Raw genomic sequence first — 22,571 nt, forward strand, 5'->3', positions numbered from 1 at the left:
CGCCATCAAACGTTCAATGGGATACATCCACCTAAAGTGCACGGGACCGCCAAGAATTGCCTCTTTCAGAAGATGCAAAACCAAATGCACCATAATGTCGAAAAATGCTGGAGGAAATATCATTTCCAACTTGCATAAAATGGTGATAATGTCTGTCTCCATCTTCTCAAGGTCTTTCACATTCAAAGTCCTTGAACAAAGTTTTTTGAAAAAACCGCACAACTCAATAATTGGCTTCCGAACTTTAGGAACCAAAAACGACCTAATTGCGGCGGGCAACAACTGCTGAAACAACACGTGGCAATCGTGTGATTTCAGCCCAGTTATCTTGCCATCATTGACATTCTTCGAAAGGTTTGCAGCAAAACCGTCCGGGAATTCAACTGACTTCACAAATTCACAGAAAACTCGACACTCCGGAACACTAAGGGTGTAACTGGCGTGCAGTTTCTTCCACTTGTTTCCCTCTTTGCGGAGGTGGAGTTTTTCCCTAATTCTCATGTCTGCTAAATCAAGTCTTGCCTTGTCAATGTCTTTATATTTTCCCTCTAAGTTCAACAAAGTTCCCAAGACACTGTCGCAAACATTCTTCTCAATGTACATTACGTCCAAGTTATGCCTCAGCAATAATTCCTTCCAATAATCAAGCTCAAAAAATATGCTCTTCTTCGACCAATTAAGTTCAATCGGAGCCCTTTTACATTTCACACCACCAAATTCTTTGTGTTTCCCAGGATGTCTAATCTGCAAATTCTCTAATTGCTTCAACACATCATTACCGGAGTAATCTTTCGGTGGTGGCCTGAGTTCCTTGTTACCGTCGAATATTGCTCGTTTGCTCCTCCATTCATGACCCATATCAAGAAACCTCCTATGGCCAATGTATGCAATTTTACTTCTAATCCCTACAGAGGGAGTTTCTTCATTGCGTGTGGGGCACGCCTTGTACCCTTTTGTGCTCCACCCAGACATCATAGCATAAGCTGGGTAGTCGTTAATGGTCCATAAGATTGCTGCACGCATATTGAATAAGGTACTATTGTATGCATCTCGTGTCTCGACACCATTCACCCATAACTCCTTCAACTCGTCAAGCAAAGGTCTCATATAGACATCGATATCTTTTCCAGGTGAAGAAGGACCTGGAATTAGAATAGACAACATTAATGACTATGGTTTCATGCACTTCCACGGTAGCAAGTTGTATGGGACAAGTATCACAGGCCACATGCTGTAAGAGTTGCTCATGTTCCCAAAAGGATTGAAGCCATCTATAGCCAACCCAAGCCTAACATTTCGATGTTCGGCTGCGAAAGATGGGTACAACTCATCAAGGTGCTTCCACACCTTACTGTCAGTGGGGTGCCTCATCACACCATCTTCCTTTGGCCTTTTAGAATAGTGCCATCTCATATCCTCTGTAGTATATCTGTAACTGTACAACATTTTCAATCTCGACATCAATGGAAAGTACCGCATGACCTTATGGGCAACTTTCTTCCCGTTTCCACGATTATCTTGCCAGCGACACTCACCACAAACCGGACAGAATTCCAAATTCGCATTCTCCTTCCAAAACAGTGCACAGTCATGCTTGCAAGCATCGATGGACTCATATCCCTATCCAATACTCTGCAACTTTGCCTTCGCCTCATAGTTAGACTTAGGTAAAATTGTTCCGTGAGGCAGAGCGTCGACTAACAATTCCAGCAAACCATGAAAGTAATGATTGCTGCACTTGTTAATAACTTTCAGATTCATCAGCTTCACCAAGAAGTTCAACGTGGAATACTTTCAGCAACCCGGGTACAGTTCACTTGACATCTCCTTAAATAAATTGTCATACCTGTCGCGATGTAAAGGATCATCTTGGGGAGGATCATTATAGTTTCCAGTGGGAACATCATCTTCAGCGTAAACATCCTCCAGGATATCCGCTATCTCATCTCTAACATGATCTCGTACTACAGCTAGTGGCGACGGCAGCGCCTCTCCATGGTAATGCCACACTTTGTAGGACTGTATGATGTCATTGTTGAATAAATGCATCGAAATTGCATTTATAGGCTGGAACTTAACATTCCCACATTTCCTGGACGGACAGCGAACCAAACCCAGATCGTTCAATTTATTTTTAGCGATATCGAAGAACTCCTTAACACCATTTCTATACTCCAGAGACCAGCGATTCCTCGCACTCATCCAGCTTCTGTCGCTTGCCATCTTTAAGCGAAATAATTAAGAAAATATTAATAATTGTCTTAAAATGAGGGAAATGATAGTCAAAATATTTCATGACTGTTTGTCTCCCTAATTATCACTAACTGATAATAATATATTATCTCTGGCAAATATAATTATTTATATTTACCAAAAAAAATGTAGCTAATTATTAATTATTACAATTTTTTAAATCATTTACTTATTTATTACTGTTATTTTAAAATTAAATTAATTATACATTAATTGCATTTTGTAATTTTTTATTAAATTCTTCAATTTGTATTGGATTATTTACTTAATTGATATCAATTTTATTATATTTATATTTTACTTAATTATATTTTATTAAATCATTTATATTTTTAACTTTTTTCAATTACAAAACATCTAATATTAATGTTAAAATTAATTATTAATTATTATGATTGGTAATTTTATTTTATTTAAATTATAGTTAAAAATTATTTTTTTGATGTATTTTTTAATTATACTTAAATTTTTATTTAATTAATTATTAAACTTTTATTAATTTTACTAACTCTAACAAAATTTGGGCATCATAACGACTATATTTCAAAATATCCCAAAAATTTAAAAACCTACAAATTAAACACATATATAACCAGAATATTCCCAGATCATACAAAACATATATATACATTAACAAATACATCAATTTACATATATACAAATATTTAACCACAAAAAATCATATACCAAAACTAATTTTTTTATTAATACAAAAAAAAATTATTAAATACATATTTACAAACATATCACATTTAATATAAAACAATTAAAAAATATAAACATACATTATTAATCTAATTTTTTTTTAAATTCATACTTTAACTAAAATACATATATCACAAAATACAATATAATAAATATTAACATGCAAAAATAAAAATATTACAGTGGGTAAAGTGGCTCCGCTCCGGCAGTGGCTCGGGGACTCTATAGAAACAAAAATTTTTTTTAATTTAATACATAAATAAAATTAAATAAAATACAAATGTATATTAAAATACTTACAGTGGGCAACTTGGAGGAGGAGGGGGCAGCAGTGGTGGCTCGCGGTGGCGCCGGGGTGGGGCTCGGGTGGGCTCGGTTGGGGTGGGTGGGTGGGCTCGGCTGGGGTGGGGTGGTCGTCGGGGTGGGGTGCCGTCGTGGTGCAGCTGGTGGGGTTGCAGCTGGTGGTGGTGTGGCCGGAGTGTGGTGGAGGATTGAGAAGAGAAGAAGAAAGAGAGGAAATAAAGGAAGAAAAAAATGTGGATGAAGGGCTCACGACTGCTGTAATATCGCTATGACTTTTGTCGGCGCGTTTCGTTGAGCAGGCAAAAGTCTAAAAATGCGCTGGCAAAAGTCTTCAATAAACCCTAGGACAAAACGGTGTCGTTTTACTTAGTCGAGCTTTTGCCGACGCAAAATAGACTTTTGCCAGCGCAACGAAACGCGCCGGCAAAAGTCTAGCCAACTACTTTGTTGAAAACGTGCAAAATTTCAAAAATGCACGTTGACTGTTGCCGGCGCGTTAGGTGAAATGCACCGGCAAAAGTCTACGGTTTTTTTTTTTTAAATCTGATAGACTTTTGCTGGCGCAACCCCGAATTGCGCTGGCAAAAACCTTGTTTCTTGTAGTGTGAGCACGATTTTGGTATTAAAAGTATAAATCAGAGACACGCTGCGAAATGAGTTATTAAAAAATTTATTAATACCAGCCATGATCATACATATATGGATATATTAAATCACATACAAATATATTAGAGATTACCTCTTCAAGCCTATCAAGTATCCACAAATCTTTTGGTATAAATCAACGATCTTCCAATACAGATTCTGAAAGCTCACACCTTGATCTTCTAGACCAATCCTCAAACACTCAAGATCGTGTGTGGGTACGTAGGATTCAAAATGTTAATCTAGGACTCTCTAGATGTACTCAACACATGAGATCTATAAATGTTTGATTGAGAGAAAATGCAGTGAATACTTTTTATGGTTTAGAAAACCTATTGCTTTCTTTTCAGAGAGAGTCTCACACTTAATGAAAACCACTTATGTTTATAAAATTATCGCTTCTTTTAAGGTTTATAAAGATAATTAACTAATTTAATTAATCTTTATTTTATTTATAATAAAATTGATCAGTTATAACCTATTTAATTTAAATCATATTTAAAAAAGAATAATTAAATATATATAATTATATAAACAAATTATTTGAAATTTAAAATTCAAATCCCAGAGACAGGAAATCCCTGTGTGGCACCACACTTGACCGCACCATTAGGGTTATCCTTGATTTTCTCATTTGTTTGTTTAATTATATATTTAAGATAATATATTTATTCTAAAATAAATATTAGATAATTCAAAATTAACTTTATCTTAAAATATCACTTTTAAATAAACAAATAAATATCTTATTCTAAATAAGATCATTATTAATCTCTCTTTATATTAATCCAAATATGATTAATATTAATTTTAACCTATAGTTTTTCAAAATAAAAACTATATAGTTAAATAATTAATTAATTCATCATTAATCAATTGCCCATAATTATCACATTATTATTTCCTTGCCCTGGAAAATTAGTTCCCACTACTACAAAAAAGACTTTTAAGGACTAGCATTGCGAGTCCTAAAAAAGTTTTTAGGACCCGCGGGGCGCGAGTCCTCTATTTGAGAGCCTTAAAAACTGAGGTTTTTTAGGACTCACATTGAGAGTCCTAAAAGAATGTTTTTAGGACTCGCGGTGCAAGTCCTAAAAACTCTGGTTGAGTGCCTTTAAGTAAGTTTTTAGCACTCGCGATGCAAGGCCGAAAAAATCGGGTTGAGTGCCTTTAAGTAATTTTTTAGGACTCGCAAATCCCATTGAGTGTCTTTAAATTAAGATTTTAGGACTCGCTTTGCATGCCCTTAAAATATATATATTTTTTAAAAATGCAGCTACAATTTTCATTTTGATTTTAAAAAATATATCCCTTTGAGTTTCTAAAATGTATTATATATGTTAGATTTCTAAAATTTCAAAAGAAAATACTACAAAAACACAAAAAAAAAAAAAAATCAAAAGAAATTTAAAGTTCTCATTAACATATAATGTAAGCTAACTTATAACATCTTTCAACATTATCAATAAAAATAAAAAAATAAATACATAAAAAAAACTCAAACCACCTCTAAGTCCTAATAACAATCTAAATATTTTAATTTGATACTCTATTAATGGATCTTACAATAAAATTGTTCTAATTTTACATTATTCATAAAAAGGACAAACCAAATGATATATGAGAAGCGTGTGTGACACTTTTACCCTTCTCTCTCGCAGATACATTAGCTCTTCCTTCAGCTTCTTTGGCAGAAAGAGCTCCAATGCCAGTTGATGGCAAAACTGTAAATAAATAAATCATCAATATCATGCATGCTATGAGAGATCTAAAATTCCATATGAGAGAAAAATAAAGATGCTAAGCCCAACTACAGATTCATATATAAAATTGGTTTCTCAAATAAATTTCACAGATATTGCTAAGCTAATACAACTTTTTTGTTAAAAAAAAGCTAATACAAGACTTAATTGACACAATTGTTTCTGATATTGCATTCATGAATGTAACAAAATCATTTTTGCACCTACATTAGCAAGCCTCCGTACAAAAATATTCTACAACTTACACAATATATAATGAATTGTAGAAAAAAAGTACGGTTTTCATGTATTTAGAAATACAAAAATAACTACATTAAAAAATGGTGCATCTTCACCATGCAGAAATCCGACTGAAAGTCAGTGTCTCACATTGTCTACTTCTAATCATTGAAGTTGAGATAAGCTTCTTCATTCCCCCAGGTATGCTTGTGATTGTACAAGAGAGCCAAATTTTGGCCTTTTCTTAAATAAATAAAATAAAAGCTACTATTGTTAATGATACTAGAATCTTAGAAAGCAAATGGAGCAAACAAATTCTCGAAGCCAACGACATCAACTCAAAAAATGTATCAAGTACGAAATTGTTGTCAGCCAAAAAAACTAGTGATGTGTTTCCAGGTGTAACAACATAATTAAAACACCAAGGACCATAAACTGTCTTAATAAAAATGGCTAACCTTAATTGCAGCACCAAACGCTGATTTGGCAGTTTTACTATTCTGAAACATGGTTGGAATGCTTTCCAGCAATAACTCTAAATGCTGGCGGTACTATATCAACAAAGAAAACAAAAGATCAACTATTATTGGCAATTAAATATTGCCTCAAACACAACAGAATAGTATAGTACAAAATTAACGAAGAAAAAACAGTCCAGAAAACAACAGCCTTGGATATTAACCTCAGATAGAGAAACAAGAACATCTGTCTGTAAGGGAGTATAGACATCTTGTACATCAAGAACTATTAGCATTAATGGCTGCAAAATATTATTGGATGTTAGAATCAATGTAAATAACTGTTGAGAAAATTACAGGTCGAGAATACCCAACTAAACTAACTACATAAATAGAAACATACAAGTAATTATACAAAATATTGTTTAGTGAAAAAACCAATCTATAATAGCAATTAAAAGGAAATTCCGTACATCCACAACTGAAATTATAAAAATTAGAAGCAGGGATCCTGTGCCCTGTGTGCAAAGTCATTGCAAGACGAACTTTGTTCTTTAACTACTATACTATATACTAAACACTACACTATGTATGACTCTGTACGACTCTAAACCTCTAAACCTCATATGCTTCCTCTGTGTATGTATTTGACTCTGTCTACATTTATGAAGTAATGAGATGCCATCAACTTAATACATCACAATTAAGCAGCAAGACTCGCGAGCACCTACGTATATACATATTAAAATCTTACAAGAGATCCAAGCAGATAACAGAAGCAACCAATATATATTATACCATCAACTTAAATAGATAATATATATTCATTACCTAAACCCATATATACATAAAAATTGATAATGTAAACCTAATATATTACAAACAAACTGAAACATGAGAGAACAAATAGACAGATCAAAAAATAAAAGACAGGTCTGAAATTTACCATCCTAAGCCATAGTCTATTATTGGACCCCACAGGAAGAAAAAGATGGGTAAACGTGTTAGAATATTAGTTTCTACAACATTGGACCCCACACAAATGATGGTGGTTACATAGTCTATTTTATATTCAAGTAATGTTTATATAATTGTCTGCCAAGTGGAGAGGTGGCCTTAATTATATGTAATATATAGCATTTCGATTGACCATATAAAACATGCTTAAAGGTGTCTCAAAACCTTTAGATTTTGGAGCCTAATATTAAGATTATAGGATAAAACTTGGAACTTTCATCAAACATGTGCTATGCAAGAAAATTGTAGAACATGCATCAATTGCTATAATGATATAATCACACAATATAATCTGACTGAGCAAAGCACAACATCAATTAACAGAAATATACTACATGAAAATTTAACAAAAAAATAGGTTACAAAAAAAAAAACATATTACATGAAAACTAAAACATAGTAAAATACACATCTTGCACTGAAAATAGAAGAAAAAGAGAAAAGCCAACATTTCACCATCTATAGAATCGGACAGCATATCCCCTAATTTACTAGCCTAGCCATCTATCACATTCAACACCAACATGTCAAACAAATCAAACAGCACACATGTTTTCATCCATATATCACTGCAGCACACAAAATTCTCAGAACCTACTTCACTAAGACATGCAAGTTCTCAATCTTCCGTTATCACCGCAGCACACATAATTCACAAAACCTACTTCACTACGGATGAATATCTAAGATATTCAAACTCCACTAAAGTAATACAATTATCATTCAAAATTGTAAAATGTTGAAAATTAAAAAAAAAAAATCAAATGCAACATACCTCTTGCAATTAGCTACTGATCCAATGCTTTAAGACCAATCAAAATATTAACCTAAACATTATTATTAACATTATAAAAAATAAAAAAGTTAGATGTATGTTCCATATCATGTAATTACCCCAAGTCATGTTATTTAAAATTCTATAATCAACTTAATTATTAATTAGACGGTCAAATGTTAAGGTTATAGGAAAAAATGTGACGAAGCAGTCCATGAAAATCCACAATAAACTAGTAAGGCTATTTAAGATGGAAAAAGTCAATAAATCAAGTAAATGATTAGACTATTTTTGGCTAACTAGAACTAGAACTAGAGCTATAACTATATGTTAATCAAGTATAAAATTCTAATAGTATTGTATCATTATTTCAATTTCTTCTTGACTTCGGATTAAGCTAAAAGTCAATAATGGAAATAGCTTAGAATATAACAAAAATATAGTTTAGCAAACTTTACTGATGAAAAATATAATTCATAAAACATTGTACTCCATATTTATTCCATTCAATACTCTAAGGAGTACATTCCAAAATCCTAAACTTGTGCCAAAAATAGTATATATTTTATTAAGTGTACCACATAGTTTAATTTTTACATTTGTTACAATGTTGTACCACATAATTCATAGTACTTTCAATTAGATACCGACAATTTTTATATACAAGACACTGAAATATAGAAAAACTTGACAAACCTCTTATTTATTTTGTATGTACTAAGCATATACTTGAGAACAAACAAACAATCATGGACTAAAGAAATAGAATTACACAAATATGATCATTCTATTATACAAGAAACTAGCTATATACGCCTCTAGCATTTTTGTATTTATTGTACATTTTCTAAAAATATTCTAATCTATAGTCTTAAAGGCATCAATTAATTTGTTGATATGCTCATAATGATCATCTCTATCATCATATATAATCATTGTCAAAACCAATCGAAACATAACCATATAATAGATACAAAAAATTAAGACTATCAATCTTTTTCAGTATTAAATCACGAGACTAAAAATTGACCAATTAAAAATATATTACTTGAGCAGTTTTCTGCAATTAATAACACACACAAAATACAAAAACAAAAAAAGAAAGAAAGAAAGAGAAAAAAATGGTCAATTTTTTTCTCCATTTTCAATAAACATGTAAATTTTTTATTTATACATCTATAATATCTATCACAATACCTTAAAATTTAAATTTGTTAATAACCAAATTAGATTTGACTCCTTGACCACTCCGGGTTCCCTAAAATCATACCAAACAAGAAGATAAATAAATCAACACCAAATTTCTTACACACCAAATTATCAGAAGCCTGCCATGAACCCAAATTTGAGTTGCTGGATATAGTTAATGGAAACATTAAAAAATATTGTTTTAATAGATATGAAAGACTGTTATACACTGTGAAAACTTGAACAAAAAGCATAGATTATTTAAAGATTTACCTCTAAAAATAGTAGTAAAATCATTCAACAATGTGTTGTTCTTTGAAACATTCAGCCCCGAAGCCAAACATCCCTCTGCCCAACCCCTGTGCCGTCGAGCCCAGACCTGAACCCCCCCCCCCCCACCCACCATCGAGCCCAGCCCTCGAGCCACCAGTCGTTGCTGTCGAGCCCAGCCCCGAGCCCCCTACCGTCGAACAGCCCGAACCCCCTGCCGCCGTTGACCACCATTCCCCGAGCCCCTGCCGTCTTCGTTCGGGCCTAGCAGAGAGCATGCGAGAGAGAGAGAGGGAGAAAGGGATTTGGCACTTACATATATATTTTTTTATTTTATAAATAAAAATCAGATTATATTATTTAGATAAAAAAAATGTGATTATAAAACTCCCAATTTTATACTCCTCATACTATAAAAAATAATTTAAAAAATCACAACTATACAAATTTTATTTAGATAAAAAAAAATGTGATTATAAAACTCCCAATTTTATACTCCTAATACTATAAAAAATAATTTTAAAAATCACAACTATACAAATTCTCTTCAAACTTATAATAATTGTTATTTGAAACTTAAACTGCTATTTAATTTAAATATTAGGTAAAAGTGTACTTTAGTTAACTTTATTTTAAAAATATATTAATTTATTTTTATTAATATTTTTTTAATTTTCATATAAAATTTAAATAAATAAACAATGCCATATATTATAAAAATTATAACTAGTAAATTTATATATTAAAATTATTTTACAATATTTTTCCAATCAATAAAACAACTTATTTTTAACTAATACTAATTTTATAAATATGTTAAACAATTAGTGGTTTTATGCTCTTTTACTTAACAATTTTAAAGACTTGCTTTGGGAGTCCTTAAATACTCTTTTAGGACTCGCAAAGCAAGTCCTTAAAAGTCATCATTCTTAATTTTTGAGTTCAGGTATTTTTAGGACTCGCAAAGCGAGTCCTAAAAGAGTATTAAGGACTCCCAAAGCAAGTCCTTAAAAATGTTAAGTAAAACACTCATTTTTTAGCCCAGATTTTTTTAGGACTCGCTTATTTTTTTAGGACATTCATTGCGAGTCCTAAATTTGTTTTTTCAGGACTCTCAATGAGTGTCCTAAAAACTCCATAAATATTTTTAAGGACTTGCATTTATTTGCGTGTCCTATAGAGGTGATCTAGGGATCATACCTATAATACAAAGCTCCAATATACTAGATTATTAATTAAACTGTTTAATCTAATAATCTTATTTATTAATTCCCTGATTACTCCACTATAAATATAGAATTACACTCTAATTATTTATAGAATTATATTTACAGAGTTTTCTCTTGTAGTCCATTGATATAATCAATAAATGTAGTTATGTCCTCCATTTATTTGTTCGTTAATTAGAGCTGGTCAAGATTACTGTATTACCCTTCTAATTACCTCTTGATCCTTAAGTACCATTAATTCACTAGCAAATAATTAATCTATAGTCAAATTGTAGAATTGAGCTCAATAACTATTCAGTTTCAGAATTGAATTTGCAAAACAAAAGTCAGTATTTCATTATACTAAGAAACCTTAACGAGTGAATCAAAAGATCCAATAAACACAAACATGAGTTTATGAATACTAAGAATTTAGACTAATCTACAAATGATCATCTATTATGATAAGAATTAAATCATTATGTCGAACGGTAAGTTTATAAAGATAATTAATTATCATCGATCATGTTATATATAATATATATTATATACAACACCTTTACTAATATTTCTATCCACATCAGTAATCTGAATCTATATCACTTGTATCATGTATGCCTAGTAAATTGGAGTAGTAACCATTCATTAAAGATTCCTTACTTTAATATGTTACTGACTATTTTATCCATTATATATGATCTTACTTCTCTCCTTCTAATACAACATCATATTCTCATGAATGAATAAAGAATTTTCTTACTATTATTATATAATTAATTCAAACAATATTATAACATTAAAATGTAATAAAACTGTACTTTTATTTAAAATCAATAAAATGTATTTTACATGCTTTTAGGGCATTAATCCTAACAATCTCTCACTTGCCCTCAATGCAAATGAGGCATCTCCCTTAATGCCATGTTGCATACATGACCCATAAACGACTTTGCAGGAATTGTCTTTGTAAATGGGTCTACAGGAACTGTTTCGATGCTATTTTCATAACAGTCACATCACCTCTTTGTACAATCTCTCTAACGAGATGATATTTCCTTTCTATATGCTTTCCTCTCTTATGGCTTCTAGGTTCCTTGGAATTTGTTACTACTCCACTGTTATCACAATACATGATTAGTGGCTTATCCTTATCTGGAACTACTTCCAAATTAGTGTAGAACTTCCTCAACCAAACTGCTTCCCTAGATACTTTACAAGTTTGTATATACTCAACTTCCATGGTTGAATCTGAAATACTAGATTGTTTAATACTTGTCCAGACGATAGCTCCTCCACCAAGAGTGAATACTTACCCAGACGTCGACTTACGACTATCTTTGTCTGATTGGACATTAGAACCAGTGTATCCAATAGGGTTTAACTCAGCCCTTGAATATACAAGCATATAATCTTTCGTTCTCCTAAGATACTTGAGAATGTGCTTTACTGCAATCTAGTGTTCCAAACCTAGATTTGATTGATAAGCATATGTTAGGCCTAGTACACAACATAGCATACATAAGACTCCCAACTGCTGTAGCATAGGAATACTTTCTCATGTCCTCTTCCTCCTGAGGTGTCTTTGGACATTGCTATTTGGAAAGAGTAATTCCATGTATGGTCGATTACTGACCTTTCTTGGAATTCTCCATAGAGAACCTTTCAAGCACGTTATCTATATAATTATCTTGAGAATATTCCAAGAGCTTGTTCTTCCTATCCCTTAGGATTTGGATTCCTAAAACATAGCTCACCTCGCCCAAATCTTTCATTTGCAACTTTTTGGCTAACCACTTCTTTACGTTTGACAGTGTCTCTACATCGTTGCCAATGAGGAGAATGTCATTAAAATAAAGAACTAAGAAAACCACCACTTTTCCTTTGATATATTTGTATACACATGCTTCATCGACATTCTGTTCGAAGCCATATATTTTAATTGTTTCATCAAAGATAATATTCCAATATTTAGATGCTTGCTTTAATCCATAAATGGATTTCAGCAACTTAAACACCTTTTGATCTTCCCTATTCTTGATGAACCCTTCTGGTTGTACCATATAGATACTTTAATCAAGATAGACATTAAGGAAGGATGTCTTGACATCCATCTGCCACATATCACAATCATATGTGGCAGCTATGGGTAAGAGAATTCGAATGGATTTCAACATGGTCACATGAGAACATGTTTATCTCATAATCAACACCTTCTCTCTAAGTGCAACCTTTGGCCACTAGCCTTGCTTTGAAAGTATCCACATTCCCATCTACACCTCTTTTCTTCTTGTATATCCATTTGCGCCCAATGGGCCTGACATCTTCAGGTTGGTCAACAAGTTCCTAGACAGAATTGGAATACATGGATTCCATTTCTTGGTTCATAGTTTCTAGCCATTTCTCCTTTTCAGGATCATCCATAGCATCTTTGAAGGCTAATGGATCGTCCCTGTCTATATCAGAAACAAGAACATGTGCCTCATGTTCGTAGCAAACAGGTTGTCTCACAATCCTCCCACTACGACGTTGCACTAGGGTTTCCTTTTCAGGAATAGTGGTTTCCTAGGTTTTTCATTTATCATTTAATGATGATGATGAAGGTGATGGAATCTTATCAACTATGAGTTCCTCAAATACTACTTTGCTCCAAGATTTATAGTTATTCATATAGTCGTGTTCAAGGAAAGTCACATTTGTAGAAACAAATACCTTATGGTCCTTGGGACTATGGAAATAACCGCCACTTGTTTCTGGAGCATAACCAAAAAAAATGCACACCTCAGACCTCGAATAAAGTTTCCCTGATTTAGGTCTAAGAAAATGAGTAGGACAGCCCCTACTGCGGAAATGGTACAAACTAGGTTTGTTTCTGTTGACGGTGAAATCTCGTCAACGAAATTAGATCGGAAAACTCAAAGGTAAGTCAGGTGATGTTTATATAAGAACTTAGAAAAAACTTTAAGGAAAAGTAAACACAGATCAACAATGGAGAAAGCCTTTGTATATTTCTCAATAGCCTCTGCATACAATGAATTTTCCAACCCCCCTCAATGTTGAAGAGGGGTTCCTTTTATAGGGGGCTCTAATGGCCCCGGATACATTGTGGTCCATGGGACCAATTCGTACACAAGTACACTATCAGGAGAGTGGTATCAGATGTAGTGGTGTCGACTTTGGTACATGGTCAGAGTTTGTGGGAGCACCTCAGCTTTTGTACTCGGTTATGCCTCCACTACTTGCTTTGTACGGGTGTCAGAGGTGGGCTGGTGAGGACCACAACATGTACCTCATTTGTACGACCACTACCTGTCTGGTACGAATACCATGTCTGTACTCTGATTCCTTTCGACTTTGCATGAATCGCTAAGAGGCTTCCCCACTTCATTCCTAAGAGTGCGTGGAATAGGTTCTTGACCTTACCTCATGTTAGACCCACAGCAAGAGTGGTGTCCCGACACCAGCTCCTATCAAGGGGAGCGACTAAGCCCCTCCAACAAGGCCCACTATGTAGGAAACTCTTAGAGGCACGGACATGATGTGCTGAGGTGGGGGTGTCTCTCGCGAGCCCCTAGCACGGCTGATGCGTGGGTGAGGCGTTGGCCTCGCGAGCCCTTGGCGCGGCAGGTGCATGGGCGAGGCGAGGGCGTGGTGTCGGCCTCACGAGCCCCTGGCGTGGCTGATGCGTGGGCGAGGCGTTGGCCTCGCGAGCCCTTGGCGCGATAGGTGTGTGGGTGAGGCGAGGGCGTGGTGTCGGCCTCGCGAGCCACTGGCGTGGTTGATGCATGGGTGAGGCGTTGGCCTCGCGAGCCCTTGGCGCGGCAGGTGCATGGGCGAGCCGCTGGCGTGATGTCGGCCTCGCGACCCCCTGGCGCGGCTAATGCATGGGCGAGGCGCTGGCCTCGCGAGCCCTTGGCGCGGCAGGTGCATGGGCGAGGCGCTAGCATGGTGTCGGCCTCGCGACCCCCTGGCGCGGCTGATGCATGGGCGAGACGCTGGCCTCGCGAGCCCTTGGTACGGCAGGTGTGTGAGCGAGGCGAGGGCGTGGTGTCGGCCTCGCGATACGCTCCTGCACCTGATCCTCCTGCGCAAGACAGGGCCTCGCTGGGGTGCATGCGGCTGTGACGCGCGAGCTACCTCGCTGGGTGCGCCGAGAGGTGGTGTGAGGCAGGTGTGAGGTAGGGGCCTCGCGAGAGGTGGCGCGAGCCGCCTCACTGGGTGCACCGAGAGGTGGTGCGAGGCATTTGCAAGATGACGGTGGCCCGAGCGTCCCGCGGCTCAGACATGTATTTAGGCCTTTATGGGACCTTAGCATGTGCCTTGGATCTTTTACAAGCATGGACTATTGAGCATCCACAAAGGCCATACTTCACGGCTCACAAGGTGATGCTTCCCTTGGGACAATCTTCCGGTTTCACAAGACTTATAGGTTTGAGCCTGATAATGTGACTAAGTGTCCTTTAGCCTTGTATTTTAACCATGTACTGGGGATTTTTTTCTTGGTGGATTTTCGGCATCCACAGTTTCCATTCCATAGTTTCAATGGCATTTTTCTTATTGTCTTAGATGGGACCACATTCAAAATATAAGTCACCGTTTGAAGTGCATATCCCCAGAATGAGAGAGGAAGTGAAGAGTAACTTAACGTAGACCTGACCATGACCAACAAGGTCATATTTCTTCTTTCTGAAACACCATTTTGCTGTGGCATTCCAGGTGTTGTGAGTTGGGATAGAATACCATGCTCCATCACGAAATATTTGTATTCTAAATACAAATATTCATCAACTCGATCTAATTGAAGTGTTTTAAGAGTCTTACCTATTTGCTTCTCAGCCTCAGCTTTGAATTCTTGAAACTTACCAAAGGTTTCAGATATCCTAAGCATTATATAAGTATAACCATATCTTGCGTAATCGTCAATGAATGTGATGAAAAGCTTATACCCACCTCTTGCTTTTACATTGATTGGACCACATACGTCGATGTGTAAAAGCTCCAAAGATTCTTTAGCTCTATTTTTTTCCCTGAGAAAGGACATTTGGTCATTTTGCAATCTACACAAGATTCACAAATCAGAAGAGTTCCAACTCTTAGTTTTTCTCAAAGGTCCATCTTTTGTTAACCGGTTTATCATGTCTAGTCCTATATGACAATGTCTAAGATGCAAAAGATATGTGTCATCCTTATTTGAATCTTTTTGTCTATTTTTTCCTTGCGGTTTTGCCACTTTAAATAATTATGAGTTATTTAGTGTTCGTTCATTAGGATTGAGCATATACAATGCATTTGTATGTCATTAGGTTTGAGCATATACAGTCCATTTGTATGTTCTTCTATACAAATTTTTAAACCATTCTTCGAAATAAAAATCGCATTATTATTAAAAGAAATATAAAAAAAGAATTGTTCATGCAACATAGATAAAGAAACTAAGTTTCTAGAAAATCCAGGAATAAAATAAACATTGTTCAAAAGAAGATAATTGTTCCCAAAATATAAACGGACTATTCCCTTTGCTCTAGCTGAAACGAGCATTCCACTTCCAACTCACATTGTCACCTCGTCATCAGCCAGTTCCTTAGACGACTTAAGCATCTCATAGAAGAACAAACATGGTTATTGGCTCCTGAATCTAAAACCCAGGATAACATATCTCCTTCCACTACACAAGCTTCAAGAACAAGCAAATCAAATTTACCTTTCTTTTTTAGCCCAACAAGATGCTTTTTACAGTTTATCTTCCAGTGACTTCAACTCCATAGTGGAAACATTTTCCTTTTGGTTCTTTCTTTTTGGAGTTGTTGTCATTCTTTTTCTCATTGACTTTTTGTGCCTTCTTGCCTTTTTTGGTATTCTTGTCCTTACTTTTTTTCCTTGTCATTGTTCTTCTTCCTTTTCTTGGTTTTATCTTTAGAGGTTGAAGGTTTCTCCTCTGCCACATTTTCCTCAGTCTCTTTAATTATGGTTTTGTTAAGATACTCAAATATTTGTAGTTCATTAAACAGCTGAGTCATGTTGAATTCAAACTTATTCATAATATAGTTGGTTGTGAATTCAAAGAAAGCAGGAGTGAGTAATTTAAGTATGATGCTTACTTGTATACGCTCATCGATGACAGCCCCATGTATTTCTTCTTCATGGATCACGTTAATCATGATCAAGACATATTCACGCACAGAAACACTTTTCTTCATCTTAGTAGTCATGTAGGTTTTAGTAGCTTCATGTATACTTTGATCAGATTGTTTCCCAAACATGGCCTGCAGAGATTCCATTATGTCAAATGTAGTTTCCATGGGTTCATGCTTTGTTCTTAGAGCATCATTCATGCTCACAAGCATGTAACACTTAGCCTTATTGTTGGATTGAATCAAGGCATCATATTTGTCCATAATATTCTTCGGGGCATTGGCAACAGGTTCTTCAAGACATTCCTCAGTCAGGACAAATTTATGGTTCTCACATATTAACAACAGATTCAGATTCGATTTCCATCTTATAAAATTATCACCAATAAGTCTTTCTAGTGAAAGTAAAGCAGTTATTGGATTGCCACGGTTTGACATTTATGAAAAGAAATAAAATTCAATAATATTACTATTTGAAAAATATCAATTATTCGGAAAGTAAATATGATGTATGAATGCAACAATTAAAACACATAAACTAACATTAACTATTCCACGATAAAACTACCCAACAAATAAAGTGTCGCCTTAGGGTAGATCAAGTTAAATTCAGGTAGTTTATAAGCCAATATTATCTTTATTATTTAAAACTTCAAATAACTTTTTATTTTCTCTTTTAAAAATAAAGTACCGCTAGTCTGGCCAAGATGCAATTATCCATTGCAAAAGCTTAATTACATCTTTGTATGTGTAACCCATTATTTAGGAATTTATGACATAACTTAGAGAGTGCCGCCTTAGGATCGGTCAAGCCTAAAATACATCACTCCTTCCTATGTTCGTAAGAAACAAACCTTGATATTAATATGTCTAGAAACCTTCCTCAGGGGGCGGAAACAAAGCTGCCTAGATGACCTATTCCTATCACACGATGTTGTACTAATAATGGAGACCATAGGTCACATTGAGATGTTCACCTTCTCTGTAACGCCCTACTTTCTTAGAGCCGTTACTATGTGAATTAAAAATGTTCCATTAGCTCGCTAATCGAGGTTTTAAGTTGAAAGTTTGACTAAATTGAAATAAAACTCATTTAATGACATAAATTGTTGAGATTTGGACATTCATTGAAATCATAAAAAAATTACACAGTTGGGATCCCAAAATACTGTTTAGAAATTATAATAGAACTCAAAAATATAATTACGGTAGACCTAGGCGACAAAGTAGTTCATTATAGTACATTTCCCTAAATAACCCTGGTCGAGGCAGCTAGGTAGGTCGAACATGTACCCATCCTCCATGCTCTCCGTACTAATGGTTGGTTAACCTTTCATTTTCCCTTACCTACATCAGAGGGCACCCATGAGCCGAAGCTCAGCAAGAAAACTCAATATATAACATATGACATAACAATCCACAATATATAGCAAAACAACCAACGGATAAACACATAGCCGACCCAGGTTCTTTACCTGGCACTAGTGTCCCTATCTTCATCGAGCGGGTGGATAATGCACCCTAAAAGGGTCTCGCCTTAGTGGCCGGCACTCAGCGTGCTTAACGTTGATCCTGGCCATTGCCGTACCTTCCCGGCCTTCGCCGTTCACTCATAAACATGCATAACATAACATAATAATCACATATTTCCACACATATATTACACATAAACAATAGGGTCGCACCCTAAAACACAAACAATAGGGTTGTGCCCTGCTCTATGGGTACAATAGTTTTCTTCCCTGTGTTCCGAGTTGTTTGAGTACCGCGATCCCGAGCACAGTCCTCTAATCCAAGCCTCGTTAGAAACCTTTGTGGTATCTTCACCCTTAGCTAATCCCAACCACAGCAAGCTTTCAATTATTCAAATATCTTAGTCTAAAATCCTCAAAGTTGATCAAAACCTCCAAGCACCAAGAGTGGAAAAGAGAACCGTGAGATAGAGAGAGAGACTTAGAGCTGAGATTGATGTTCCCTTTCCTCTTTTTCCTTCTAACTAGGTTCTAGATTCTGAGATAAGTCTGTAACAACCCAAAAATGCTAATAGGGTTTAGTACCTGGATTAGCGTGCCGGGAGGGTAAAATTTGATATGCATGTGATTAGGTGATTTAAATGTGTGACTATGTGTCATGCATGATATCTATAATGATGTGAATATATTATATGCATGTGGGCCCTTTATTGTTTATAAGGGAATATCTGTAATTTTGGCTCATTAGGACATAAATGCGATTATATGTGATAAATGGTTGAGACCACATTATTATGTGAATATATTTGCAATACATGGCTCAAGGCGATCCTAGTGAGCGAATTAGCGAAATAGTCATAGTGAGGTTTAATACTCGGCTCGGGGTGAGCTTAGGGGTATTTTTGGAAGTTTAATGTATATTTGGGGTTTATTGAGTAACAAATAAGTATTTGGTGATTAATTGGGTATGTTGGGATTAATTAGAGATTGGCAGGATGACTTAAGGAGTTAGCGAGAATTGAGAAAATGACTGTTTTACTCTTAGGGAAATTAAAGGGTTGAGTTGTCTTGAGGGGTGTTTTAGTCTTTTGACTAGGATATTTGATCAGCTGGGTTTTAGGAAACCACCAGAACACCCTTAGAACACTTAGACACTCTCTCTCACTCACTCACTCATGTTCTCTATCCCTTTCTTAAGCTTTGAAGTTAAGAAAACTCAAGAAGTCAAATTGAAGGATTTGATCTGGAAACCAGGGTGCCGGGGCTGATGATAAGTGTATTGGACGCAACTCAACCTAAGCTAGCCAGGGTCAACTAAATAATCAGAGGACTCGGCCTAAGTGAGCCAGGATCAGCTAAAAAACTAGAGGGCTCGACCTAAGGGTGTCGACACCTAAATATTCCTATTATAGTTTGAGTTATGTGTGAAAGTATATGATAATCGTTGCCTAAGTTGATACTTGTATTCTATTGATTAATTGAATTAATTGGTTTGAAGTTTCTTAATTGCTCTTGTGTTGTATATGTTTGTTGTTTATGGTTTTTTTGCTGGGCCTTGGCTCACGGGTGCTACGTGGTGTAGGTGAAGAAAAAGGAAAACTAGACAAACCATGAGTTGGAGAGCTTTGGGGGCGGAGTGTACATTGTCAGCTGCTTGATCGCCACGACCGAGGAAATTTACAGGAATTACAGCTTTAAACTATATTTTGCCGTTAGACTGGCTCATGTTGTATTAGTTTTTTAGAGTTGTTTTTTGTCATGAAAATACTATTTTTGGGATCCCATGTATCAAACATCTGTTTAAATGAAAATCAACCATTTATGATCAAAATCTTTTAACCCTAACCTGCAAGTTGACTTTAGTATCACATTTATGTTCAAACGACTTGATTAGCAAGTCTCGCACTATTTTAAACACACAGTGTAACGGTCTTGGTTATCTAGGGCGTTACGAAGTCCAAGCTTGTCTTCAAGCTAAAAGTCCAAAATGCCCTAAACACTATCCTAAATCCTTCAATGCCACCAAAGGCAATCCTGTTAATTGCCACGTCTTACTAATTCCTCAAGTGTTCCTATAAAATCCCATTTAATTTCGACATGGCCAAATAATTGCTAAATTACTACCCGTTACTTGGTAATTCCCGAAGACATGCTATATTCCCAAAATACCCCTAGGCTGCTCCTGAGCCAGGTATTCGGCCCCATTGTGACTATTTAACTATTCCACTCTCCAGGACTGTCTCGGGTCGCACATGATAAATATATCACCACACACTCATGGTGTCAATCACAATACACACATATATCACATTTATGCCCTCAACGGTCTAAAATTAGAAATATGCCCCTAAAAACAAAATAGGGCCCACATGCATATTTAATTCACCTAAACATGCATTTCTAATCACATAATCATTTAATTCACATATTAACATAATTAAATCAGTTATTGCCCTCTCAAAAATCTAATCAAGGCCCTAAGTCCTATTTGAAAATTTAAGACGCTACAACTATCCTCTCCTCACAAAAATTTCGTCCTTGAAATTTACCTGAATAACTCGGGATACTGATCCACATATCCGTCTCAAGCTCCCAAGTCGCCTCTTTCACTTTGTTGTTCCTCCACAACACTTTCACCAAGGTGATGGTCTTGTTCCACAAGACCTTATCCTTTTGCTCTAGAATCTGAATTGGCTTCTCTTCATACGATAAACCTTAATCCAACTCCAAGTTCTCGTAACTCAGCACGTGTGTAGAATCCGATACATACTTCTGAAGCACGGATACATGAAATACGTTGTAAACCCCTGACAGAGCTGGAGGCATCGTCAATTTGTAGGCTACCTCTCCAACCCGTTCCAGAATCTCAAAGGGGCCAACAAACCTAGAGCTCAACTTGCCCCTCACTCCAAATCGTTTCACCCCTCTCAAGGGTGAAACTCTAAGAAACACAGGGTCCCCGACCTGAAACTCTACCATCCTGTGTCTCAAGTCTGAGTAACTCTTCTATCGACTCTGGGAGGCGAGCATACGCACTCTGATTTTCTCAATCACCTCATTGGTCCTGTGAACAACCTAAGGACCTAAATATCTCCTCTCACTCATCTCTTCCCAATGAATGGGTGATCTGCACTTTCTCCCATATAACATCTCATACGGAGCCACTCCGATAGTCGCTTGATAACTGTTATTATAGGAAAACTCAATCAAAGGGAGATAATTACTCCAAGATCCCCCAAAATCGAGTATGCAGGCTCGCAACAAATCTTCCAGTATCTGAATCGTCCTCTCAGACTGTTCATCCGTCTGAGGATGATACGCGGTACTAAACCATAACTATGTACCCATAGCCTTCTGTAGGCTTTCGCAAAACTTAGAGGTGGAGGTGGGGTCCCTGTTGGATACTATCGACCTCGAAGCCCCATGTAGTCGCACAATTTTGTTCACATACAATTTAGCATACTGCTCCACTGTATAAGTTAGATTAACAGGAAAAAAGTGGGCTAATTTGGTGTACCTATCCACAATCACCCACATTGAATCATGTTGTCCCACAGTCTTTGGTATTCCAACCACGATGTCCATGGTGATACCCTCTCATTTCCACTATGGAACCCCTACAGGATGCAGCAACCCTGCTGGCCTCTGATGTTCGACCTTTACCTACTGACAAGTCAAACATTTGGCCACATAATCCACTACATCCCTCTTCATTCCTGACCACCAATACAAGGTTCTCAAATATTGGTACATCTTTGTCGTACCCGGATGTAAGGAATAGGGAGTGGTATGAGACTCATCTAGAATCTCTCGCTGGATACCAGAATCCATTGGAATGCAAATCCGACCTTTGTACTTCTACAAACCCATCTCTGAAGTAGAAAAGTCCTTAGTCGCTTTGGCTAGGATGCCCTCTGTGTGTTCCCTCAACTGAGGATCCTCCCCCTATGCTTCCTTGATCCTTTTAAGGAGCGTGGAATGAAGAGTGATGTTGGCTAGCTGACCAACTACCAACTCAATATCTGCTGTAGTCATCTCTTCAGCTAACCTATCTGATATCTGCCTTGAACTAAATAATTGTCTTGGACCCTTTCGACTCAATGCGTCGACCACCACATTGGCCTTCCCAGGAAGATATAAAATGTCACAGTCATAATTGTTTACCAA

General features: G+C 36.1%; 1 protein-coding gene across 5 annotated transcripts; it reads right to left on the minus strand.

Moving 5' to 3' along the window:
- Positions 1 to 5,302: 5,302 nt before the first annotated feature.
- Positions 5,303 to 9,887, minus strand: LOC133795980 (protein transport protein SEC24 B-like). Of its 5 annotated transcripts, XR_009875402.1 has the most exons (6): positions 9,600 to 9,882; positions 9,336 to 9,396; positions 8,139 to 8,190; positions 6,571 to 6,648; positions 6,347 to 6,439; positions 5,303 to 5,630 (listed from the first exon to the last, which is right to left on the minus strand). XR_009875402.1 is itself a non-coding variant. In XM_062233463.1 (4 exons), exons 1-4 carry the CDS (start codon positions 9,621 to 9,623, stop codon positions 5,496 to 5,498), a joined length of 330 nt encoding a protein of 109 aa, XP_062089447.1. In that variant the 5' UTR covers positions 9,624 to 9,870; the 3' UTR covers positions 5,303 to 5,495. The 5 variants fall into 5 exon arrangements, 2 of the variants coding, with proteins under 2 accessions (XP_062089447.1, XP_062089453.1); XR_009875404.1 differs by lacking the exon at positions 8,139 to 8,190; XR_009875403.1 differs by lacking the exon at positions 9,336 to 9,396 and having other exon boundaries at positions 9,600 to 9,877.
- Positions 9,888 to 22,571: the final 12,684 nt, after the last annotated feature.

Source organism: Humulus lupulus, chromosome 1, assembly GCF_963169125.1.
Source record: "Humulus lupulus chromosome 1, drHumLupu1.1, whole genome shotgun sequence".
NCBI lineage: Eukaryota > Viridiplantae > Streptophyta > Magnoliopsida > Rosales > Cannabaceae > Humulus > Humulus lupulus.

What these genes read in the sequence shown, in the direction of transcription:
- LOC133795980 (XM_062233463.1), bottom strand. Translation starts at nt 9,623, where the DNA reads ATGATTTTACTACTATTTTTAGAG. An exon ending in TTTTACTACTATTTTTAGAG is followed by an intron (nt 6,649 to 9,599) that starts GTAAATCTTTAA and finishes AATATTTTGCAG; the next exon opens with CCATTAATGCTAATAGTTCT. An exon ending in CGTTTGGTGCTGCAATTAAG is followed by an intron (nt 5,631 to 6,346) that starts GTTAGCCATTTT and finishes ATTTATTTACAG; the next exon opens with TTTTGCCATCAACTGGCATT.